The following is a 27,850-nucleotide window of genomic DNA, read 5'->3' on the forward strand; positions in this document are numbered from 1 at the left end:
TTAACCCCTAATCTTCCGATCGGAGCTCACCGCTATTCTAATAAATGGATTAACCCCTAAAGCTAAGTCTAACCCTAACACTAACACCCCCCTAAGTTAAATATAATATTTATCTAACGAAATAAATTAACTCTTATTAAATAACTTATTCCTATTTAAAGCTAAATACTTACCTGTAAAATAAATCCTAATATAGCTACAATATAAATTATAATTATATTATAGCTATTTTAGGATTAATATTTATTTTACAGGCAACTTTGTAATTATTTTAACCAGGTACAATAGCTATTAAATAGTTAAGAACTATTTAATAGTTACCTAGTTAAAATAATAACAAATTTACCTGTAAAATAAATCCTAACCTAAGTTATAATTAAACCTAACACTACCCTATCAATAAAATAATTAAATAAACTACCTACAATTACCTACAATTAACCTAACACTACACTATCAATAAATTAATTAAACACAATTCCTACAAATAAATACAATTAAATAAACTAGCTAAAGTACAAAAAATAAAAAAGAACTAAGTTACAGAAAATAAAAAAATATTTACAAACATAAGAAAAATATTACAACAATTTTAAACTAATTACACCTACTCTAAGCCCCCTAATAAAATAACAAAGCCCCCCAAAATAAAAAATTCCCTACCCTATTCTAAATTAAAAAAGTTACAAGCTCTTTTACCTTACCAGCCCTGAACAGGGCCCTTTGCGGGGCATGCCCCAAGAATTTCAGCTCTTTTGCCTGTAAAAAAAAACATACAATACCCCCCCCCCCAACATTACAACCCACCACCCACATACCCCTAATCTAACCCAAACCCCCCTTAAATAAACCTAACACTAATCCCCTGAAGATCTTCCTACCTTGTCTTCACCATCCAGGTATCACCGATCCGTCCTGGCTCCAAGATCTTCATCCAACCCAAGCGGGGGTTGGCGATCCATAATCCGGTCCAGAAGAGGCTCCAAAGTCTTCCTCCTATCCGGCAAGAAGAGGACATCCGGACCGGCAAACATCTTCTCCAAGCGGCATCTTCGATCTTCTTCCATCCGGAGCGAAGCGGCAGGATCCTGAAGACCTCCAGCGCGGAACATCCATCCGGACCGACGACTGAACGACGAATGACTGTTCCTTTAAGGGACGTCATCCAAGATGGCGTCCCTCGAATTCCGATTGGCTGATAGGATTCTATCAGCCAATCGGAATTAAGGTAGGAATTTTCTGATTGGCTGATGGAATCAGCCAATCAGAATCAAGTTCAATCCGATTGGCTGATCCAATCAGCCAATCAGATTGAGCTCGCATTCTATTGGCTGTTCCGATCAGCCAATAGAATGCGAGCTCAATCTGATTGGCTGATTGGATCGACCAATCGGATTGAACTAGATTCTGATTGGCTGATTCCATCAGCCAATCAGAAAATTCCTACCTTAATTAGTTTAAAATTGTTGTAATATTTTTCTTATGTTTGTAAATATTTTTTTATTTTCTGTAACTTAGTTCTTTTTTATTTTTTGTACTTTAGCTAGTTTATTTAATTGTATTTATTTGTAGGAATTGTGTTTAATTAATTTATTGATAGTGTAGTGTTAGGTTAATTGTAGGTAATTGTAGGTAGTTTATTTAATTATTTTATTGATAGGGTAGTGTTAGGTTTAATTATAACTTAGGTTAGGATTTATTTTACAGGTAAATTTGTTATTATTTTAACTAGGTAACTATTAAATAGTTCTTAACTATTTAATAGCTATTGTACCTGGTTAAAATAATTACAAAGTTGCCTGTAAAATAAATATTAATCCTAAAATAGCTATAATATAATTATAATTTATATTGTAGCTATATTAGGATTTATTTTACAGGTAAGTATTTAGCTTTAAATAGGAATAAGTTATTTAATAAGAGTTAATTTATTTCGTTAGATGTAAATTATATTTAAGGGGGGTGTTAGTGTTAGGGTTAGACTTAGCTTTAGGGGTTAATCCATTTATTAGAATAGCGGTGAGCTCCGGTCGGCAGATTAGGGGTTAATAATTGAAGTTAGGTGTCGGCGATGTTAGGGAGGGCAGATTAGGGGTTAATACTATTTATGATAGGGTTAGTGAGGCGGGTTAGGGGTTAATAACTTTATTATAGTAGCGCTCAGGTCCGCTCGGCAGATTAGGAGTTAATAAGTGTAGGCAGGTGTCGGCGACGTTGTGGGGGGCAGATTAGGGGTTAATAAATATAATATAGGGGTCGGCGGTGTTAGGGGTAGCAGATTAGGGGTACATAGGGATAACGTAGGTGGCGGCGCTTTGCGGTCGGAAGATTAGGGGTTAATTATTTTAAGTAGCTGGCGGCGACGTTGTGGGGGGCAGGTTAGGGGTTAATAAATATAATACAGGGGTCGGCGGGGTTAGGGGCAGCAGATTAGGGGTACATAAATATAACGTAGGTGGCGGTCGGCAGATTAGGGGTTAAAAATTTTAATCGAGTGTCGGCGATGTGGGGGGGCCTCGGTTTAGGGGTACATAGGTAGTTTATGGGTGTTAGTGTACTTTAGGGTACAGTAGTTAAGAGCTTTATGAACCGGCGTTAGCCAGAAAGCTCTTAACTCCTGCTATTTTCAGGCGGCTGGAATCTTGTCGTTAGAGCTCTAACGCTCACTTCAGAAACGACTCTAAATACCAGCGTTAGAAAGATCCCATTGAAAAGATAGGCTACGCAAATGGCGTAGGGGGATCTGCGGTATGGAAAAGTCGCGGCTGAAAAGTGAGCGTTAGACCCTTTAATCACTGACTCCAAATACCAGCGGGCGGCCAAAACCAGCGTTAGGAGCCTCTAACGCTGGTTTTGACGGCTACCGCCGAACTCCAAATCTAGGCCTTAGTTTGTATCATGTTGTTTTATTAGAAAATAGACTATGGGCCCTATTTACTATTGGTCGGGCAGACATAATGTGCTACCACAAATCATGTCCGACACACCTCACTGTGAGCAGACAGCATACATTGTCCACATTTAATAATGCTTGTGCAATGCAGCGGCTGTAAATCATCCTGATTGAACCGGGATGATTTCAATTCACCACCTTTTAGGTGGCGGACAGGCTAGGGAGCTGCAGTCTTAAGACTACTTAAAGGGACATGAAACCCAAATTTTTTCCTTCATGATTCAGATAGAGCATACAATTTTAAACAACTTTCCAATTTATTTCTATTATTTAACTTGCTTCCTTCTTATATTATCCTTTTCTGAAAGGTTTACCTAGGAAAGCTCATGAGCAGTAAAGAACCTAGGTTCTAGCTTCTGATTGGTGACTGCATATATGTATACTGAATGTCGTTGGCTTACCCATGTGTTCATTCAGCAACCAGTAGTGCATCGCTGCTCATTCAACAAAGCATGCCAAGAGAACGAAGAAAAATGTATAATAGGAGAAAATTAGAAAGTTGCTTAAAATTGCATGCTCTATCTAAATCATGAAATAAAAATTTGGGTTTCATATCCCTTTAATGTCCATTTAACAATTGTTTTAGGTGAGCTTGAAATGACAAGCCTCTGAAGCAGTAATCGCTGCTTGGTAAATGAAGCCCTATCTATCTATCGATCTATCCATCAATCTATCTGTCTATTTATTAGAATGAAAAAATGCAGCAAATCTAGCTGATGTGTGTTTAATGACCTGTAGGCAACACCTCAATCCAGTTGTGATTGACAGTAGCACTCCTGTTATGAATCATTGTTATTCCCAAGCAAACAATTGGTACCTACAACCTACATTTAAAAAGTGTACAATAAACAGCAGTTGTCATTACTTTTTCTGATACACTTTCCAAATGTATCTCCATCTACTTTCTGCAATTCCTTTGTCTTCCATTCAAATACATTAAACTTAACTTTGTATTTATGTATTAATTTTTCCCCATTCTCTTTATCATTCCAACTTGCTAGAAATACTTTTGCTTGCATTAGTGAAGCTACCAGAATTACAAATAGGATACAACATAAAAATCTGCATCCTTCTTTTTACACTTGGATTGGTTAAAAATACAGAAAACAGGATATTCTCTGGCTTTAAATTTAAAAAAACTGCAAGAAGCCAGGAAAAACAAATTTAACACTATAATATCATTGAGAACAAATAATTAAAATGTTAACAAGTAAAAATGATGAATAAAAGGATGTTAAACTTTAAACATCTCTTCCTTTTGTGTATAGAATTTGGCCTTTTGGCCTCCCTGGGGAGTGTGGAACAAAGAACAATTTTCACACAAAAGCAAGAGATGTATAATTGTGTGATATGCATATATTTTAGTCAATGTGGCAAGATTTGTCTTGCCTATGGACAACCCTACTTAAACTCAAGACACAGAACATAGTGTTACATTTGCCAGCTGGATTTATTGGATCAGCCAATAGAATGTGAGCTCAATCCTATCGGCCCGGTTGGGTGAAGACTTCTCAAGGTAGGGTGATCTTCAAGGGTTTAGTGTTAGGTTTTATTAAGGGGGGATTGGGTGGGTTTTAGAGTAGGGTTGGGTGTGTGGGTGGTGTGTTTTAATGTTGGGGATATTGTACTTTTTTATTACCGGTAAAAGAGCTGATTACTTTGGGGCAATGCCCCGCAAAAGGCCCCTTTAAGGGCTATTTGTAATTTAGTATAGGATAGGGCTTTTTATTATTTTTGGGGGCTTTATTATTTTTTAGGGGGATTAGATTAGGTGTAATTAGTTTAAAAACTTGTAATTATTTTATTATTTTCTGTAATTTAGTGTTTGTTTTTTCGTAATTTAGATAATTTTATTTAATTGTATTTAATTGTATTTAATTTAGAGAATTAATTTAATTATAGTGTAGTGTTAGGTGTAATTGTAACTTAGGTTAGGTTTATTTTACAGGTAAATTTGTCTTTATTTTAACTATTTAGCTATTAAATAGTTAATAACTATTTAATAACTATTGTACCTAGTTAAAATAAATACAAAGTTTCCTGTAAAATAAAAATAAACCCTGAGATAGCTACAATCTAACTATTAGCTATATTGTAGCTAGCTTAGGTTTTTTTTTTAGGTAAATATTTAGTTTTAAATAGGAATAATTTAGTTAATGATAGTAATTTTATTTAGATTTATTAAAATTATATTTAAGTTAGGGGGTGTTAGGGTTACACTTAGGTTTAGGGGTTAATACATTTAATATAGTGGTGGCGACGTTTGGGACGGCAGATTAGGGGTTAATAAATGTAGGTAGGTGGCAGCGATGTTAGGTCCGGCAGATTAGGGGTTACATTTTTATTTAACTGTTTGCGATGTGGGGGGGGGGCTCGGTTTAGGGGTTAATAGGTAGTTTATGGGTGTTAGTGTACTTTTTAGCACTTTGGTTAAGAGTTTTATACTACGGCGTTAGCCCATAAAACTCTTAACTACTGACTTTCAAATGCGTTAGGGATCTTGGCGATAGAGGGTGTACCGCTCACTTTTAGGAAGACTTGCAATACCGGCGTTAGGAAAATCCCATTTAAAATATAGGATACGCAATTGACGTAAGTGGATTTGTGGTATTTTAGAGTTGAGCCAAAAACGTGAGTGGTACACCTGTACCTGCAAGACTCTTAATACCAGTGGGCATTGAAAAGCAGCGTTGGGACCTCTCAACGCTGCTTTTTAACCCTACCGCAAGACTCGTAATCTAGCCGTATATATGGGTTCTTAAGAAACCAATAATTAGTTATAAAAAATGTGTTTTTAATAAGAAATATTTAGAGGTGGCATTCCCTAATATATTGATTTATTATCTAGTGGCAGTGGCGAAAATTGCTTTAGACTGGATATTGGAGAGGAATTATTTCTCATTATTGGATATTGTAACTCAGTTAGTCAAACCTTTGTATTTAAAAAATATTTTACATTTGAAGATTATGAATTTACCAATATATATTAAAAGAATAGAATTCCTTAAAGACACAGTCTTGGCATGGCACCAGAGTTGTAAATATTTAAACATTAATTTTGCTGTATCACAATTTTTATCCATTAAGGGTAATTATGATGTCAAACAATGAATCTCTTTTAAAATATTGTCACAGTGGTGAGATAATGGACTAGTTAATGTAGTCCAGATGATAAATACATATCAGGAACCACCTAAAATAATAGATTTTGAATTTGCCAAAAATAAATTTTCACTATCAAACAAGCTTTACTTTGCCTTTCTGCAAATTAGGCATTATTGTCTGAAAATTATAAAGTTATATGGGGATACATGGGACTCTCCAATATTAGCACCAGTAATAAATGCTTTTAAAAGGGGCAAATACTCAATGTCAATGTTATATAATATAGTGAATAATATAGATTATAAAAAATATCTTGATAAAGGGATTACAAAATGGAGACAACTGCACTTCGATAACCTCAATGAACAAATAGTATTAAAAACCATGGAGGTCCAGTCAGCAACCGCAATGGCCGCAAAACATTGAAGCCAGTAGCAAGGTCTCGAGTATCTGCCACCTATCCTGAGGCAAACGCAGCATCCACACCTAAGTAAAAATTATTGGTAAAGACAGATCATTTTTTTTTAGCTGCATGACCTACAAGCTTGCTCCTGGATCGTCAAAATCTCAGCTGGTGGCGTACCCTTTGGCTCTCAGCACGCTCCCCCGATAACCCAAGTTAAGCAGGTCTACATCAACTGCTGCATTCTAACCTACATCATCCCCACTCACAGACTGCACAGGATACAGCTTCGCAGAACCTGAAACAGGGCAGCTGTGTTGTTATTCTGCAACATTATCCTAGGACCAGAAGGTTTTCACATGCGTTCCTGGTCATGGCGTCTCTAGGCAAATGAGAGATTCGATATAGTCTGCCCTAGATTTCCACTTCCAGGAGCTGAAACCGAGCTTGCAGAGTAGACTGACACCAATTTTTCAGAAATCAGTAATGAAGGAGGACCCTATTAAACAGACCCCCCCAAAAGTCTAAAAATGGGCTTTACCAGGGAGCTCAGTATAAAAGCGGTGCATATTCTTCATAATGCTACAGAGCAGCACTTACCCCCTTTTCCGGCATGGAAAAGCCACCTTACGTCTGAGCATATAGAGGTTTTCCATGGTTCAGGTTACATTACAGAGCCTAGAAGATTCTTTGGTTGTAAAGACACAACTGAAGGATCCCCATTCAATTGAACAATCGCGACCTTTAAGCAGCGAGATCTCTTCTCACATGAGCAGAGTTATTCTGAAACACCAGGTGTTCCAAGTGGTGTTATTGACAAACTTTATCTACAGTGGGCATTTTCCAAGGGTAACAAGTACATACCAGTGTATAATACCTCTAAGAGACTGCAGAAGCGGCCAATGGTCTGTAACATCTTGCAGGCAGGAGTAGGTTAAAAGGAATGTCTCACCTCATGATGCTTGAAAACTGCCATATCTAGTTTGTGTTCAGGCTTATGGCTATATACTTTTGATGTTTTATAAGTGATTTTACTGTTTTTTGCCAAAGGTTTAACAATATAATATAATGTGTTTAGAGGCTTTACACATATCTTCTACTAACTATGAAGACCAACTGACATACTACTGTATAGCAATTATCTGCTAACATAAGCTTTACAGGGGGAGGACATTTACCTAAGATATGCCAGAAACGAAACTGAACATGCTGTTACATAAAGGACCTGGTGTAAAATAACTAAGGCCTAGATTTAGAGTTGGGCGGTAGCCGTCAAAACCAGCGTTAGAGGCTCCCAACGCTGGTTTTTACTGCCCTCTGGTATTTGGAGCCAGTCATTAAAGGGTCTAACGCTCACTTTCCAGCCGTGACTTTTCCATACCACAGATCCCCTTACGTCAATTGCGTATCCTATCTTTTCAATGGGATCTTTCTAACGCTGGTATTTAGAGTCGTGGCTGAAGTGAGCGTTAGAACTCTAACGACAAAACTCCAGCCGCAGAAAAAAGTCAGTAGTTAAGAGCTTTCTGGGCTAACGCCGGTTCATAAAGCTCTTAACTACTGTGCTCTAAAGTACACTAACACCCATAAACTACCTATGTACCCCTAAACCGAGGTCCCCCCACATTGCCGCCACTATAGTTAAATTTTTTAACCCCTAATCTGCCGCTCCGTATACCGCCGCCAACTACGTTATCCCTATGTACCCCTAATCTGCTGCCCCTAACACCGCCGACCCCTATATTTATTAACCCCTAATCTGCCCCCCACAACGTCGCCGCCAGCTACCTACAATTTTTAACCCCTAATCTGCCGACCGGAGCTCACCGCTAGTATAATAAATGTATTAACCCCTAATCCGCCTCACTCCTGCCTCAATAACCCTATAATAAATAGTATTAACCCCTAATCTGCCCTCCCTAACATCGCCGACAGCTAACTTCAAGTATTAACCCCTAATCTGCCGATCAGAGCTCTAATAAATTGTTTAACCCCTTAAGCTAATTCTAACCCTAACACTAACACCCCCCTAAGTTAAATATAATTTTTATCTAACGAAATAAATTAAGTCTTATTAAATAAATTATTCCTATTTAAATCTAAATACTTACCTGTAAAATAAATCCTAATATAGCTACAATATAAATTATAATTATATCTTAGCTATTTTAGGATTAATATTTATTTTACAGGCAACTTTGTAATTATTTTAACCAGGTACAATAGCTATTAAATAGTTAATAACTATTTAATAGCTACCTAGTTAAAATAATTACAAAATTACCTGTAAAATAAATCCTAACCTAAGTTACAATTAAACCTAACACTACACTATCAATAAATAAATTAAATAAACTACCTACAATTATCTACAATTAAACCTAACACTACACTATCAATAAATAAATTAAATACAATTCCTACAAATAAATACAATTAAATAAACTAACTAAAGTACAAAAAATAAAAAAGATCTAAGTTACAAAAAATAAAAAATATTTACAAACATTAGAAAAAATTACAACAATTTTAAACTAATTACACCTACTCTAAGCCCCCTAATAAAATAACAAAGTTATTTTTATTCTATTCTAAATTGCAAAAGTTCAAAGCTCTTTTACCTTACCATCCCTGAAAAGGGCCATTTGCAGGGCATGCCCCAAAGAATTCAGCTCTTTTGTCTGTAAAAAAAAACATACAATACCCCCCCAACATTACAACCCACCATCAACATACCCCTAATCTAACCCAAACCCCCCTTAAATAAACCTAACACTAAGCCCCTGAAGATCTTCCTACCTTATCTTCACCTCGCCGGGTATCACCGATCGGTCCTGGCTCCGATATCTTCATCCAACCCAAGCGGGGGCTGGCGATCCATAATCCTGCGGCTGAAGAGGTCCAGAAGAGGCTCCAAAGTCTTCATCCTATCCGGGAAGAAGAGGCGATCCAGACCGGCAACCATCTTGATCCAAGCGGCATCTTCTATCTTCATCCGATGAGGAACGGCTCCATCGTGAAGACCTCCAGCGTGGATCAATCTTCTTCCTCCGACGTCCAACTGAAGAATGACGGTTCCTTTAAGGGACGTCATCCAAGATGGCGTCCCTCGAATTCCGATTGGCTGATAGGATTCTATCAGCCAATCGGAATAAAGGTAGGAAAATTCTGATTGGCTGATGGAATCAGCCAATCAGAATCAAGTTCAATCCGATTGGCTGATCCGATCAGCCAATCAGATTGAGCCCGCATTCTATTGGCTGTTCTGATCAGCCAATAGAATCCTATCAGCCAATCGGAATTCGAGGGACGCCATCTTGGATGACGTCCCTTAAAGGAACCGTGAATGACACCCCCCCTGCTGGCGGCCGATTGGCCACGAGTCTGCAGGGGCGGCATTGCACCAACAGCTCTTGTGAACTGCTGGTGCAATGCTGAATACGGCGAGCGTATTGCTCGCCGTATTCAGCGAGGTCTGTCGGACCTGATCCGCACTGTTGTATCAGGTCCGACAGACCTTGATAAATAGAAGCCTTTGTGAATTTTATTTGTATTGTTTATCTCACTGAAAACCGGTTATATATCAGTACAGTCTACCTCCATTGATGTTAGTTATTACACATAGGTCCAAAAGTGGCCTGTCGATATAAGGGGAGACTCCTATACCTTCATAAAGAGAGGTGTTTTTTTATTTATTTTTTCCTCTTCTGGTTCATTTATAACTGTATGCATATGTTTTCATTATTGCACAAAAGTCGTTCCTATTTCTGTGTCTAATGAGTCATGGAAAAATATGCTTGTAACGTTATTTTTGCTAAAACCTCAAAAAAAGAAAAAATTGTTAAAAAAAAAAAAAAGCATGTAAAGAGTGGAGGAATCATCATTGTCGATAATTATGCGAGAACAGCATATTAAGACTATCTGAATGGCATATATTACACCAGAAAATATCTCCAAGTGGGGGGCACTAGAGAATGAACCTTCTGCGGGAAATGTAGACAGAAAAGACCAAATCTCTTACATTGCCTCTGGCTATGTCCAAATATACAACAATTCTGTAAAATGGTACATTTTTGGATCAATAAGATTTTTAGTATTCAACTAAATTTACTTAAATTTACATCAGCCAATCAGATTGAGCTCGCATTCTATTGGCTGATCGGAACAGCCAATAGAATGCGAGCTCAATCTGATTGGCTGATTGGATCAGCCAATCGGATTGAACTTGATTCTGATTGGCTGATTCCATCAGCCAATCAGAATATTCCTACCTTAATTCCGATTGGCTGATAGAATCCTATCAGCCAATCGGAATTCGAGGGACGCCATCTTGGATGACGTCATTTAAAGGAACCGTCATTCGTCGTTCAGTCGTCGGCCAGGATGGATGTTCCGCGGTGGAGGTCTTCAGGATTCTGCCGAATCGCTCCGGATGGATGCCGCTTGGATGAAGACTTCAATCGGATGGAAGACCTCTTCTGGCCCGCTTGGATGAAGACTTCAGCCGGATCATGGACCTCTTCAGCCCCCGGCTTGGGCTTGGATCAGGACATCGGAGGAGCTCTTCTGGACCGATCGGGGAACCTGGTATGGTGAAGACAAGGTAGGATGATCTTCAGGGGCTTAGTGTTAGGTTTATTTAAGGGGGGTTTGGGTTAGATTAGGGGTATGTGGGTGGTGGGTTGTAATGTTGGGGGGGGGTATTGTATGTTTTTTTTTACAGGCAAAAGAGCTGAATTTCTTGGGGCATGCCCCGCAAAGGGCCCTGTTCAGGGCTGGTAAGGTAAAAGAGCTTTGAACTTTAGTAATTTAGAATAGGGTAGGGCATTTTTTTATTTTGGGGGGCTTTGTTATTGTATTAGGGGGCTTAGAGTAGGTGTAATTAGTTTAAAATTGTTGTAATATTTTTCTTATGTTTGTAAATAATTTTTTATTTTTTGTAACTTAGTTCTTTTTTATTTTTTGTACTTTAGCTAGTTTATTTAATTGTATTTCTTTGTAGCAATTGTATTTAATTAATTTATTGATAGTGTAGTGTTAGGTTAATTGTAGGTAATTGTAGGTAGTTTATTTAATTAATTTATTGATAGTCTAGTGTTAGGTTTATTTGTAACTTAGGTTAGGATTTATTTTACAGGAAAATTTGTAATTATTTTAACTATTTTAGCTATTAAATAGTTCTTAACTATTTAATAGCTATTGTACCTGGTTAAAATAAATACAAAGTTACCTGTAAAATAAATATAAATCCTAAAATAGCTATAATATAATTATAATTTATATTGTAGCTATATTAGGATTTATTTTACAGGTAAGTATTTAGCTTTAAATTGGAATAATTTATTTAATAAGAGTTAATTAATTTCGTTAGATTTAAATTATATTTAACTTAGGGGGGTGTTAGTATTAGGGTTAGACTTAGCTTTAGGGGTTAATACATTTATTAGAATAGCGGCGAGATTCGGTCGGCAGATTAGGGGTTAATAATTGAAGTTAGGTGTCGGCGATGTTAGGGAGGGCAGATTAGGGGTTAATACTATTTATGATAGGGTTAGTGAGGCGGATTAGGGGTTAATAACTTTATTATAGTAGCGCTCAGGTCCGCTCGGCAGATTAGGGGTTAATAAGTGTAGGCAGGTGGAGGCGACGTTGTGGGGGGCAGATTAGGGGTTAATAAATATAATATAGGGGTCGGCGGTGTTAGGGGAAGCAGATTAGGGGTACATAGGGATAATGTAAGTAGCGGCGGTTTACGGAGCGGAAGATTAGGGGTTAATAAGTGTAAGGTTAGGGGTGTTTAGACTCGGGGTACATGTTAGAGTGTTAAGTGCAGACGTAGGAAGGGTTACCGCATAGCAAACAATGGGGCTGCGTTAGGAGCTGAACGTGGCTTTTTTGCAGGTGTTTGTTTTTTTTTCAGCTCAAACAGCCCCATTGTTTCCTATGGGGGAATCGTGCACGAGCACGTTTTTGAGGCTGGCCGCGTCCGTAAGCAACTCTGGTATCGAGAGTTGAAGCTGCGTTAAAAATGCTCTACGCTCCTTTTTTGGAGCCTAACGCAGCCTTTATGTGCACTCTCGATACCAGAGTTATTTTTATGGTGCGGCCAGAAAAAAGCCGGCGTTAGTTTTTCGGGTCGTTACCGACAAAACTCCAAATCTAGGCCTTAGATACCTTCTTTTTTAAATAATGATAGCAAGAGAATGAAGAAAAATTGAAAATAGGAGTAAATTAGAAAGTTGCTTAAAATTGAATGCTCTATCTGAATTACAAAAGAAAAAAATTGGGTTCAGTGTCCCTTTAAAGAGAACTGCAAGTACAGGAGGAAAAAACACAAGCATGGTGAGTAGTAACCATGTTAATGTCTCTTTAATAAAAAGATGACACATCTACTTTATATGATTTAAACAGAATTAGGACTCAAACAATTTTCTTAATATCAAATGAGACTCTATATCAGCAGAAAAATAACATACATTTTCTTTTAAACAAGATTTGTTCATATACTGTGTGCTATTTGTAGTTTTTCTATGGGGCTTTGGGGGAACTTGAACTCATTCAGGGTGAATGTTCTTCACTGTTAGACAATTGAAAATAGTAGGGGAGTAGTTCCAAAAAATGTAAGCTCCAGGTAAACATAAAGTTATACTCACATCCACATGCATCCAGATTTTATACTTCTTGCAAACATCGGCAATAGCTATAAGTGGGTCAAATGCTCCATATACAGTTGTTCCTGCTGTGGCACTAACAAAGAATGGAACAAATCCCTGTAAATGACAAAATAACTAAAGTTGTAATGCCTGTAAAGAATGATACATCAATATAAATCATTAAAATCCAACCATTAAAAAACAAGAAGAAAATAATGTTTTTCTGTACATTTTCTGCTAAATTACTAATGGTGCACTAATAATAGCACATGCGATAACCAGTTTCACTTGACCACACTACCATTAGCTCTCCACTTTGATATTACAAGTCAATGGTAAAGCACGCTAACCAGAGAAAGCTTACCGGTCAATTTAACAAGCATCAGATGCTGCTTCCGACCCAGATAGTTTCTGATGACTGATGATCCTTAACTTCTCTGCTACCTTTTTAGGTGGCGGACTAAATCATCTTGATCCAATCCAATTGCGATGATTGACACCCCCTGCTAGCAGCTGATTGGCCGTGAGTGTGCAGGGGACAGTGTGCAGGGGGCGGCATTGTTACAGCAAATCATGTCCGCTCAACCCTACATTAATCTAATTAATATAATTTTATTCTTTTTTAATGTGTTTTGAATAGAAATACTTTAAATTCCAGAATAAAACATATCCTTTTTCTTTTAAAATAGATATACTGTATATTATCTATTTATACATTGTGTGGCTATATTGTGACAGAGTGCAGGGCATCATCACAGATGGCATTTATTTTTCTCCATTAGTGCTGCATAAAGTTTTCATTTGTGTTAATTTATAGAAACTATAACAAATCGCTAGTAGTATTTTAAGTCCCTGGAGCAGAGCATTTGGTTTGGAGAGCAGAGTGGGCCAGTGCTCTATTCCACACGTTATATGCAGCACACCAGGTTAGGAATCCAGGTCAGGAGTTTTATGAAACCTCCACATTTTTCTCATCTGAGAATGTTGATTATCAGAGGCTGCTAATAAATATTTCTCTAGCTGAGAGAGGGTGAGGCACACACTGGTAAATGGGAGAGAGGGAAACTTCATGGTTTTTCTGAGTGATGAAAATAGTTTGAAGGCAAAATTGTAAGGTCTGTACAAATAATTAATACAATGCATGAGTTCTAACTCGATGCATGCAAAAAGCCGAAGTTAAAATATCACGTACACTTTTACGTATTCCCCCATAGAAGTCAAAGGAGCAAAAAAAGTAGAAAAAACCCCTACGTGAGTAAACCCGATCGCATATTATCAAGTTCGCTAACACAACATGAAAATATGAATATTTCACATTTCAATGTTTTTCATTTAGCAGAATTTGTTCTATTTATTCATAAATAAATATTTATATATATATATATATATACAGTATATATATTTATATAGGTACAGATATACAAAGATAAATATAGGAAAATCTATTTATAGATACACAAAGCATTTCTTTTTTTAAAAACTACAAACCTCAAAGCTAATATTACAAAAAAATAAAAAAAAAAAAATTACAGAATACAATTAACAAAGCTAACCAAAATAAAAATTTTTAAACCTAAACTAATACCCCTAGGAAAATAAAAAAATCCCTCCCCAAAATAAAAACACCCCCTAAGCTATCAATAAGCTACCAATATCCCTTAAAAGGGCCTTTTGAAGGGCATTTCCCTAAAGAAATCAGCTTTTTTACATACAACAATTACAAAATACCCCCTAACAGTAAAACCCCCCACCCAACCAACCCCCAAAATAAAAAAAAGTCTAAAAAAAACCTTAGCTACCCATTGCCCCTAAAGGGGCATTTGTATGGACATTGCTCCTAAAAGGGCAATCAGCTCTTTTGCTGTCCTTAAAAGGGCAATCAGCTCTTTTGCTGTCCTTAAAAGGGCAATCAGCTCTTTTACAGCTCAAAAAACCCTAATCTAAAAAAAAGCCACTCAAAAAAAAAATTAAAAAAAAGAGTAAGACTAAGCCCCAAATAGGTAGCGGTTAGATTTAGATTTTATCTATACACTTGCTGCTGTGGTGGTGTTTATTGTTACACCACTCCGGGAAATATTTGGATAATTTTTTACTGTTTGCTGTGGATTTCAGTCAACTGGGAGGCTGCAAAATCCCATTCTGCCTTTACTGCACCTGGTGGTGCTTTCTATCCTGTAAGTGCAATCATTTGTATCTTATTATCCTACTCCTGACCATACGGTATTGGGCTATGGTTTCTCTGTTCTCCTTCCACATACAGATAAAGGGCATCAGCTCCCCAGATCATATGAGCTGACACGATTGTCGGTGGGGATCAGTGAGCTGGACCACTGCCTAACAGTTCCAGTCTGCTTCACTAGCACCATTGGGTGCTCAACGTTTGTGAGTATTATTTCAGCTTTTTATACCATCATCCTCTGTGTCGGTGGTACTAGGCCATTGTGGCGCCTCTGTTTCTTTCTCTGCAATTTTAAGGGCTATTGGTAGTTTAGTTTAAATTAGGGGGTGTTTTTATTTTTGGGGGGGATTTTTTATTTCCATAGGGGTATTAGATTTGGTTTAATTTATTTTATTTTTAATAATTTTGTTTATTTTTTTCTGTAATTTTAGACTTTAATTTTTTGACATTTTAGATATTTTTTTGTAATTTAATGTTAGGTCTTATTTTTAAATTAATGTTAGGATTTTTTATTTTAAAGGGGGTTGTTAGGTTAGGGGGCTTAGTACTTAAATTAGTTATTTGCGTTTTGGGGGTTGGTGGTTTAGGAGTTAAAAGGAGTTAATAGGTTAATTAGGTTTATTGCGATGTGGGGGGTTGGTGGTTTAGGGGTTACTAGGTTAATTTGGTTTATTGTGATGTGGGGGTTTGGCAGTTTAGGGGTTAATAGGTTAATTAGGTTTATTTCAATGTGGGGGTTGGCGGTTTAGGGGTTAATATCTTAATTATGTTATTTGTGTTGTTAAATTTGTGGATTAGGGGTTAATTACTTTATAACTTTGCGATGTGGGGGTTGGCGGTTTAGGTGTTTGTTAATATTTCTTGCTGGCGCTTAGGGTTTTTTTGTTAAAGGGACAGTCTATTCCAAAATAAACTTTCATTATTCAGATAGAGAATGTCATTTTAAACAATTTTCCAATTATTTTTAACACCAATTTTGCTTTGTTCTCTTGCTATTCATAGTTGAAAGCTAAACCTAATAGGTTCATATGCAAATTTCTAAACCCTTGAAGACCACCTCTTCTCTCAGGGCATTTTGACAGTTTTTCCCCTCTAGAGGGTGTTAGTTCATGTGTGTCATAAAGATAATACTGTGCTCACGTACGTGGAGTTACAGTGATCCAGCTCTGATTGGCTAAAATGGATGTCTGTCAAAAGAACTAAAATAATGGGGCAGTTTGCAGAGGCTTAGATACAAGGTAATCATAGGTAAAAAGTGTATTTATATAACTGTGTTGTTTATGCAAAACTAGGGAATGGGTAATAAAGGGATTATCTATTTTTTTAAACAATAACAATTCTGATGTAGACTTTCCCTTAAACATTTCGTTTGGGTGGTTAGGTTATTTTATTATTTAGTTTTTTTGTTATTGTGTGCGGTCGGTTACGTGTTTCTTTGTTATTTTGTGTGGGCAGTTGCGTGTTTTTTTTCTTAATGTTTCGTTTGCCTACGCTGCATCTAGGTAGATTCCCTGCCATTTTCGGAATCCACCTGGATGCAACATTCTTTTGGCTGCCTCGCACACCCATTATTCTTTTGAGGATGCGTGCGCAACTGGCGATGGATGCGTTACAAACGCGATTATAGTATAGATACAACATAATCTGCTAGGTAAAGAACATTAAAATGTCAATTTTTTAGAGTAAATACACAGAGTAGCACTTTATTAAATATGAGTATTGCATAAATATTATTTTACATGGTTTTATCTACTTAACTGCAAAGGGCTCCAAAGCACTTATACATAAGTACATGTTAGTACATATGTATTTATGTGTTTATATGTGAATATATCTGTAAATACATATACACATATAAATGCATAAATAAATCCATACACACTTATAAATATCTATCTATCTTTCTACACCTATTTAGACATGTCTTTTTTTTCTTGCACCTGTGATCTTTGAGCCATTATAACTTTTTGTGCATTTTTTTTAAATAATTCTTATTAGTGTTATTGTGAGTGCCACTATACTTGTACTGTATTTTTTGTTTTTTCTGAAATTTTTTTGTTTCACGAAACAGTTAACCAGAGGACGCGGTAATCAGGCCTGGCGTTTGCATAAAGGCAATCTGGGCAACTGCCTTAAAGCACCCCAGCAGAGGGGCGCAAAATTGGAGAGCAGTGTTTTTGATTTAAAATTTTTTTTTTTTTTACATTTTATCAGCATTAGAACTTCCAGGGTCCCAAAGGTCGCATAAACCAATCCATTTGCAGCCACCGGACCCTGGAGATCCGCCACTTAGAAGGGCCCAGCTGTCAGCAGCTTCCCAAACTTTCCCTAAGGTACCAGACCAGCAGTGTGCTGTGCGTGTATAAGGTCCACCTTCTCCTCCGCTCTACCATAACGCGCGCGCGGCACTCTGTCACCCACCCACCACCAGTCATCCCTTCTAACACGTTGCAGGGCTGCACCCTGGCCTGTCATCGCCGGGGTGTGACAGAGGTGAATGAACCTGTTTTTGGATTGCCTTCCTTTAATGCCTGGCACTGGGAGTGCGCGCAAGATGTCACGGAGCATATGCTATCACATGCATTTGTTGCTGCACTGCTTGGTGTGCGGACCATCCATGAGTGACCATGCTGGCTGACAAGATGTCCAGCTTCCTTCATATCGGTCCACTAAACATCAGTTATACTTTACCCCATACAGTAACCCTCACTACACACATTAGTTATACTTTACTCCAAACTGTATGGGGTGAAATATAACTAATGTGTGTAGTGGGGGTTATTACTATATAGGGTAAAGTATCACTGATGTGTGTAGTGGGGGTTACTGTATGAGGTACGGTATAACTAATGTATGTAGTGGGGGTTACTGTATGGGGACGGGTAAAGTATCACTGATGTGTGTAGTGAGAGTTAATATATGGGGTACAGTATCCCTGATGTGTGTAGTTGGGGTTACTATGGGGTAAAGTATAACTGATGTGTGTAGTGGGGGTTACTATATGGGTTAAATTATCACTGATGTGTATAGTGGGGGTTACTGTATGGGGTAAAGTATAACGGATGTGTGTGGTGGGGGTTACTGTATGGGCCATACAGTAACCCCCACCACACACATAAGTGATACTTAACCTCATACAGTTACCCCCACTACATACATTTGTTATACTGTCTGTACCCCATACAGTAACCCCCACTACACACATCAGTTATACTTTACCCCATACAGTAGCCCCCACTATACACATTAGTGATACTTTACCCCATCTAGTAACCCCATTACACACATCAGTTATACTTTATTCCATAGTAACCCCCACTACACACATTAGTTATACTGTACCATATACAGTAACCCCTACTACACACATCAGTGATACTTTACCCCATACAGTAACCCCCACTACATACATTAGTTATACTGTACCCCATACAGTAACCCTTCACTACACATATCAGTGATACTTTACCCCATATAATAAAAAACCCCACTACACACATCAGTTGTCTGGTTAGAGCTTAGACTAGAGCATCTGTATTTCCTACATGTGATTTCTTACATGTGATTTACTATGCAGCACACCCACTTTCTTATTTGTTATGCAGCACAACCACTGTCTGATTTGCTATGCAGCACAACCACTGTCTGATTTTCCATGCAATACAATCAATGACTGATTTGCTATGCAGCACACACACTGTCTGATTTGCTATGCAGCACAACCACTGTCTGATTTGCTATGCAACACACCCAGTTTCTTATTTGTTATGCAGCACAACCACTGTCTGATTTGCTATGTAGCACAACCACTGTCTGATTTGCTATGCAGCACAACAACTGTCTGATTTGCTATGCACCACACACACTGTCTGATTTGCTATGCAGCACAACCACTGTCTGATTTGTTATGCAGCACAACCACTGTCTGATATGCTATGCAGCACAACCACTGTTTGATTTGCTATGCAGCACAACCAATGTCTGATTTGCTATGCAGCAAAAACACTGACTGATTTGTCATGCAGCACAACCACTGTTTTATATGTTATGCAGCCCATCACTTGCTGATTTGTTATGCAGCACTACCACTGTCTGGTTTGCTATGCTGCACTACCACTGTCTGATTTGCTTTTGCTGCCGTACCACTGTTTGATTTGCTATGCTGCGCTACCAATGATTTATTTGAATTTAGCCACCAATCAGCAAGCTCTACCCAGGTGCTGAACCAAAAAATGGGCCAGCTCCTAAGCTTACATTCATGCTTTTTAAATACAGATACTAAGAGAATGAAGTAAAATTGATTATAGGAGTAAATTAGAAAGTTGCTTAAAATGTCATGCTCTAAAATAAAATGGGTTTTATATCCCTTTAACTAGCAATGGGATGGTATGTAATGGGGGGGCGGCTAAACGTATCCTCGCTTGTGTGGCCAAAAATCCTAGCACCGGCCCTGACGGTAATCATTCTATCGTAAATTCATGATTCCCTCAAGCGAACACGTTTACTTTCAACTTGTAATACGAGTAGTAAACCCAACATGTGCAAACACCTATGATAAACCCATTTTCGCACATAACTGTTAACGCTCCTCTTGTAATCTGGCCCTTTGAATTTAAACCAACTAACTGTATATCATTTTTGATGATATACAGATTAAAAGAGCTAGGATTTATTTTGCTTACGTAAACTTTAATACCTTTTGTACAAGACCGGTTTAAATAAAGACTTATTTGACTTCTAAAGACTGTATGGTTTTACTGATCCCTAGACAAAGAGTATAAGCCAGAGGTGCTTTGTCACAATATTCATATAGATATATAGGTATATATATAAATATATATATATATATATATTTTTTTTTTTTATTATCAGATATAAATAAAAATATCTATTTTAAAATAAAAAATAATTTTTCTTCTACGTGAAGAACATTGGAATTAAAATTATTTATAACTACCTTCAGGGCGCGCTATTGTTAGCATGAGGAACATAAATGTGATTTCGAGATTGCAGTGTTTTTTATGCTCGAGTCCATATTACAAGCAGCAATTTAGCAGTAATTTATACTCCCCATATTTTCTATGGGCAGCGTTGAGTGGCAATGTGTGCTCGTATTACAAGTTGAAAGTAAATGCAATCGTTCTAATGCAATCGCATTTAATGCTCAAACTTTTACATGACCTGAAAGTTTGCATAAAGAGTTTGGCCGGAGGAAAAGGTTGTACTAAACTACAATATGAACCCCTAACTTGAACACAGTTAGCATGCAATCGGTATTGTTAAACATTGCTCCACGTGTAATCTAGCCAGGTATCAGGTAGAGTGTAAGCGATAAGTGTTTTTTTTTCTTCAGTGCGCTCCATTGAAGTCTGTGAGGAGAAGTTAACGTGGTTGCAATATCTGAAGTACTAAAGTCAGCTCGCATTCTAATACACATGCTAACCTACCTGTGTTAAAAGTAATCTTTTTGTGTGTGGGTTATATATATATATATATATATACCTATACCTATACCTTCATATTTATATATATATATAGGTATAAATATATATTTTACATTAACATAATCAGACAGATACATTTATAAATATATATTTAATAATACATTTTTTTAAACATTTTACATGAATAAAATTGGCATGTAAAATATGAGAAAAGCGCTTTGGGTTTCAGACTTTTGGTCTAACGTAGTGTCAGGTTAGCGCACATGAAGAATTAGTTATTTTACGGCACACTATGTAAATATTGAATGTTGAAAAACAATAATAATTATTGTAGATATACAATAAACACTCTATATATATATACAGTATATATATATATATATATATATATATATATATATAGGTAAAGACAAGACCTGGTGATGATCACCAGGTCTTGTCCTGGTGATGTCAAAGTAGCATAACGTTTCAGCTCCCACTGGAGCCTTGGTCACATGCAGCAATTCACAGAATGAAATCAGGCATAAGATAACATACACAGGTAAACCCTTAAATACCCCCACCCACCAATCAGATACATTACAAAAAAACGCTAAATACAAAGGTAATTGACACAGCTGTGTGCCGTAATATCGCGCATGGACCGCAAGCATAAGTGCGTGTCCATGGAAACACTGTCAGACTCAGTAGCGTATATCTCACAACTGCGCATGCGTGAAGGACGTAATAGCGCATGCGTGCTCAGTGACGTCATAGCGTCAGAGATAGAAGTCACGGTAACCATACACAATAGTCAAGATCAGCGGAGAACACACCGCAACCAAAACAAACTGTGAGCATCAACTATATTTGTGAATGGGCATCAGGACAACTCTGCGCATTATACACATAACATGCTAAATGTAATATACGCTTATATCTAGGGTATATATGTACACCAATAAACCCATACATTGTAGATGGTGAAAAAAAAACAACCTATATACAAGATGCACAAGAATATATTGTATCTGATTACCAAGTGAAACTTACTAATTAAACTTTAAAAACACAAATAGTTATATTTTGCGAGCCACCAAGGCATTTGTGAGTAAAATATCTATTGCAAAAAGAGCTAAATTAAGCCCCTATTATGGTCCAGTCAGGACTCCAATTCAAATTTAATCATCACTCAATGTCAAAGTCATATAATAGCTGGCACAAAATAACTAAACCTATATACAAAATTTTGCAGCGTGTGTCAAGGGTATGGTAAAAACATCCATAACAAGATGAAAGGAAACCCACAGTCATTTATAGAAGCAGCTGTAGTCGATAGACATATTCAAGCCTTTAGGTACTACAGTATCAAGTCGGTAGATCCAACAAGATTCCATTTTTAACAGAGCCTTGGCTCGATCACCCCCACATCTAGACTTCGGTACGTGGTCAATTAGAATAGTCCTCAGTGAGGAGATAGAATGTCCAGCTTGTGCAAAGTGGCGTGCCACCGGCTGATCAGAGGTGCCCTTATCCAAAGTCAATCGAATGGCTGTCTTATGGTTGGCTAACCTCTCTCTGAAAGATGTAATGGTTTTCCCACATAATACAGCAAACACGGGCAAATGATCACATAGATCACATGGTCTGAAGTGCACGTAAGCCAATGTCGTATACTGAAGGTTTTATTCGTGTGTGGATGGTTGAACCTATTACCAACGATCATACCATTGCAAGTGATGCAATTCCCACATCTATAACATCCCTTCTTCTTAGGGGGTAACCAGGTTTGATTTTGGTAGCTTGCAATGGGATCAGTCTTCATCAGAAGGTCACGTAGATTTCGTGCCCTCTTATAGACCAGTCTTGGTGGTGGTATCTCTCCAAACGGTAATGTAGTGTCTGTTGACACGATCGGCCAGTGCTGCTTGATCACATCTTGTACTTTGCGTGATGTAGGGGTATATGTGGTAATGAAATTCATCCGTTGTTCAACCGGCTTGAGTGGTTTTATCAACAGGGATTGTTGGCTGAGTGCTATTGCTTTATAACCTTGTTCTGTGATCAACGATTCTGGATAGCCTCTGTCAATAAATTTCTGTGCCATTGCTTCTAGTTGAACCTTCTTGTGGGTCTCCTCGGTATTATTGCGTACGACACGCAGGAGTTGAGATGAGCTTACCCCCTTTTTTTTAAAAGATGGATGAAAACTATTATAGTGGAGGATTGAATTTTTGTCTGTAGGTTTATTATACAGTGTTGTAAAGAGTCTAAGGCCAGACGGTGTATCTTTTTTGTATATCTCAAGATCTAAAAAGTGTATACAATTGTCATTAATGTCCATCTTGAACCGTACAGTAGAATTTAGACCATTAAGGTTATTAAACCATGAGGTTAAAGACTCTTTGTCACCCCTCCATACCATGAAGATATCATCAATGTAGCGCTTGAAGAACCTGATGGAGCCCTGTTCAGCCAAAAAAATATGTTCCTGTTCATACATTGACATATAGATATTTGCATAGGAAGGGGCCATATTGGACCCCATAGCCATTCCAAATATTTACAAATAGAATGTATTTTCAAATTGAAAATAATTTGGGAAAGAAGTGCTTTAAAAACTTTAACTGATGATAGCACTATTGTGATTAGGCAAGCCGACAAGGGCGGTGCCATTGTGGTGTTAGATTACCACATGTATAGATGTGAAGCACTCAGACAATTGGAGGATGGTGTAACTTACCGTAAGTTGACATTTAATCCTACCACTAAATTTAAAGAACAGGTTGACAAACTCTTGTGTATGTCTTTGGATGCAGGGTTTATTGATGAGGACACTTTTTTGTTATTTGACGGTTGAGAACCCTATTAGTCCTATTTTGTACCTCTTGCCCAAAATACACAAGAGTATGGTTAACCCACCAGGTCGTCCAATAGTGTCAGCGAGAGGCTCGTTATTCCAGCCTCTCGCTGAATACATTGATTACTTCCTGCAACCTTGGGTCCAATAGACTGGATCTTACTTGAGGGATTCTTCAGAACTTATACATCTTCTATCACAGATGAATGACATCCAAATTGGTGACATTTTAGTCACATTGGATGTTGTGAATTTATATACAATTATCCCGCATTCACATGGGATAGAGATGGTCAGGAGAATCCTGTCAGTTAATCCTTATTATTGTGGCCCACCTGTCGAGTTCTTGTTGGAGCTTTTGGAGCTCTGTTTGGCCAAAAATTATTTTCGATTTGAAAACACATTCTATTTGCAAATACTTGGAACGGCTATGGGGTCCAATATGGCCCCTTCCTATGCAAATATCTATATGTCTATGTATGAACAGGAACATATTTTTTGGGCTGAACAGGGCTCCATCAGGTTCTTCAAGCGCTACATTGATGATGTCTTCATAGTATGGAGGGGTGACAAAGAGTCTTTAACCTCATGGTTTACCTTAATGGTCTAAATTCTACTGCACGGTTCAAGATGGACATTAATGACAATTATATACACTTTTTAGATCTTGAGATATACAAAAAAGATACACCGTCTGGCCTTAGACTCTTTACAACACTGTATAATAAACCTACAGACAAAAATTCAATCCTCCACTATAATAGTTTTCATCCATCTTTTCAAAAAAAGGGGGTAAGCTCATCTCAACTCCTGCGTGTCGTACGCAATAATACCGAGGAGACACACAAGAAGGTTCAACTAGAAGCAATGGCACAGAAATTTATTGACAGAGGCTATCCAGAATCGTTGATCACAGAACAAGGTGATAAAGCAATAGCACTCAGCCAACAATCACTGTTGATAAAACCACTCAAGCCGGTTGAACAACGGATGAATTTCATTACCACATATACACCTGCATCACGCAAAGTACAAGATGTAATCAAGCAGCACTGGCCGATCGTGTCAACAGACACTACATTACCGTTTGGAGAGATACCACCACCAAGACTGGTCTATAAGAGGGCATGAAATCTACGTGACCTTCTGATGAAGACTGATCCCATTGCAAGCTACCAAAATCAAACCTGGTTACCCCTAAGAAGAAGGGATGTTATAGATGTGGGAATTGCATCACTTGCAATGGTATGATCGTTGGTAATAGGTTCCACCATCCACACACGAATAAAACGTATACGACATTGGCTTCATACCATGTGATCTACGTGATCATTTGCCCGTGTTCGCTGTATTATGTTGGAAAAACCATTACATCTTTCAGAGAGAGGTTAGCCAACCATAAGACAGCCATTCGATTGGCTTTGGAAAAGGGCACCTCTGATCAGCCGGTGGCACGCCACTTTGCACAAGCTGGACATTCTATCTCCTCACTGAGGACTATTCTAATTGACCACGTACCGAAGTCTAGACGTGGGGGTGATCGAGCCAAGGCTCTGTTAAAAATGGAATCTCGTTGGATCTACCGACTTGATACTGTAGCACCTAAAGGCTTGAATATGTCTATCGACTACAGCGGCTTCTATAAATGACTGTGGGTTTCCTTTCATCTTGATATGGATGTTTTTACCATGCCCTTGACACACGCTGCAAAATTTTGTATATAGGTTTAGTTATTTTTTGCCAGCTATTATATCACTTTGACATTGAGTGATGATTAAATTCGTATTGGAGTCCTGACTGGACCATAATAGGGGCTTACTTTAGCTCTTTTTGCAATAGATATTTTACTCACAAATGCCTTGGTGGCTCGCAAAATATAACTATTTGTGTTTTTAATGTTTAATTAGTAAGTTTCACTTGGTAATCAGATACAATATATTCTTGTGCAACTTGTATATAGGTTGTTTTTTTTTCGCCATCTACAATGTATGGGTTTATTGGTGTACATATATACCCTAGATATAAGCGTATATTACATTTAGCATGTTATGTGTATAATGCGCAGAGTTGTCCTGATGCCCATTAACAAATATAGTTGATGCTCACAGTTTGTTTTGGTTGCGGTGTATTCTCAGCTGATCTTGACTATTGTGTATGGTTACCGTGACAACTATCTCTGACGCTATGACATCACTGCGCACGCATGCACTATTACGTCATTCACGCATGCGCAGTTGTGAGATATACGCTACTGAGTCTGACAGTGTTTCCATGGACACGCACTTATGCTTGCGGTCCATGCGCGATATTACGGCACACAGCTGTGTCAATTACCTTTGTATTTGGCGTTTTTTTGTAATGTATCTGATTGGTGGGTGGGGGTATTTAAGGGTTTACCTGTGTATGTTATCTTATGCCTGATTTCATTCTGTGAATTGCTGCATGTGACCAAGGCTCCAGTGGGAGTTGAAACGTTATGCTACTTTGGCATTAAAGGAAGGTGTTTTGTTTAAATCTCGTGTGCTGGCTTTCTTTACGAGGGACCACAGGGATCATCACCAGGTCTTGTCCTTATGCAATACTTATTGTTGTATTTATTCTTTGGCCGTGCACTGAGTGGTTATAATGTTGGTGAGTGCTGATCTTTCTTGTTAATATATATATAGGTATATATATATTTCCTTACACTAAAGTCTCTTCTTGATCCACTGCAATCTGGATTTCGTCCCAATCACTCTACAGAGACAGCAATTTTCAAGGTTACCAACGACCTACTTACAGCAAAATCTAAAGGCCACTTCTCTCTGCTTATCCTCCTTGATCTGTCTGCAGCCTTTGACACAGTTGACCACCCTCTTCTGCCCCAAACCCTCCAATCCTTCGGCATCTGCAACACAGCTCTCTCATGGTTCTCTTCCTACCTATCTAATCGTACCTTTAGTGTAGCCTTCTCCGGAGCATCCTCTGCCCCGTTACCACTTTCTGTTGGGGTACCTCAAGGCTCTGTCCTCGATCCCCTTCTCTTTTCAATCTACATGTCATCATTAAGTTCCCTAATAAAGTCCCATGGGTTTCAATATCATTTGTATGCCGATGACACCCAAATCTACCTCTCTGCACCAGACCTACCTCCTTCCTTACTAACCTGTGTAACTAACTGTCTTTCTCATATATCATCTTGGATGTCCTCTCACTACCTTATGCTAAATCTCTCCAAAATTGAACTCCTTATTTTTTTTCCTTCTTTCCCAAAATCTCCACCCCCCAATTTTCTATAACTGTTGATAATTCTATCATTACCCTGACCCCGCATGCCCAATGTCTTGGGGTCACACTTGACTCAGACCTTTCTCTCACTCCTCAGATTCAGTCCTTGGCTAAAGCCTGCCGCTTCCCCTTAAAAACATCTCTAAAATTAGACATTTCCTTACACAAGAAACAACTAAGATTTTAATCCACTCTCTCATTCTTTCCCTTCTTGAATACTGCAACTCCATCCTCTCTGGTCTACCTAGACACCGCATAGCTCCTTTACAATCCATACCGAATGCCTTTGCCAGGCTCATCTTCCTTACACGTTGCTCTTCATCTGCTGCAACTCTCTGCCAATCCCTTCACTGGCTTCCTCTTGCCTCCAGGATTAAACACAAAATCCTCACTCTGCTATACAAATCCCTCAACTGCACTGCCCCCCCTACATTTCAGACCTTGTCCCCAGATACTCTCCCTCCCGTCCCCTTCGCTCTGCTCACGATATCCTACTCTCCTCCTCTCTTATTACTTCCTCACATTCCCATTTACAGGACTTCTCCAGACTGGCCTCCATCTTGTGGAACTCCCTGCCTCGCTCTACAAGACTCTCCACTAGTTTTAACAGCTTCAAGCGCTTCCTAATCACTCAACTATTTAGGTATGCATACAACCTTTCCTAACTCCATTGCTTTCCCCTTGAACCCCTTAGAATGTAAGCCTATGAGCCCAGCTGTTTGCAGATCGCCTTCATAAGAGCCAACAACAACAGTGCAACTGGGCCCTCTACCTACTTGATCCCTATAAATGTTATCCTGTATACCAACTATGTTTATAGCCCTGCGGAATCTGTTGGCGCTCCACAAATACCTGTTATTAATATATATATGTATATATTTATATATATATGTGTGTGTGTGTGTGTGTGTGTAAATATATGAGCGCGCCAATATATATGTGCTGATATTTGTAATTTGTAATTTAAGGTTAGCAGCTAACAAAAATTATACAAACACTTAACAGGG

The 27,850-nt window shown here is 38.0% G+C and overlaps 1 protein-coding gene across 1 annotated transcript in view; it reads right to left on the minus strand.

Moving 5' to 3' along the window:
• GAD2 (glutamate decarboxylase 2) overlaps positions 1 to 27,850 on the minus strand; it is a 273,704-nt gene that overhangs the window by 77,978 nt on the left and 167,876 nt on the right. Inside the window, exon 10 of the mRNA XM_053712962.1 lies at positions 13,115 to 13,231. Within this exon, the coding sequence (XP_053568937.1) occupies positions 13,115 to 13,231 (117 nt within the window). The remainder of the gene's footprint in view (positions 1 to 13,114; positions 13,232 to 27,850) is intronic.

The sequence above is a fragment of the Bombina bombina genome, chromosome 5 (assembly GCF_027579735.1).
Source record: "Bombina bombina isolate aBomBom1 chromosome 5, aBomBom1.pri, whole genome shotgun sequence".
In the NCBI taxonomy this organism is placed as follows: domain Eukaryota; kingdom Metazoa; phylum Chordata; class Amphibia; order Anura; family Bombinatoridae; genus Bombina; species Bombina bombina.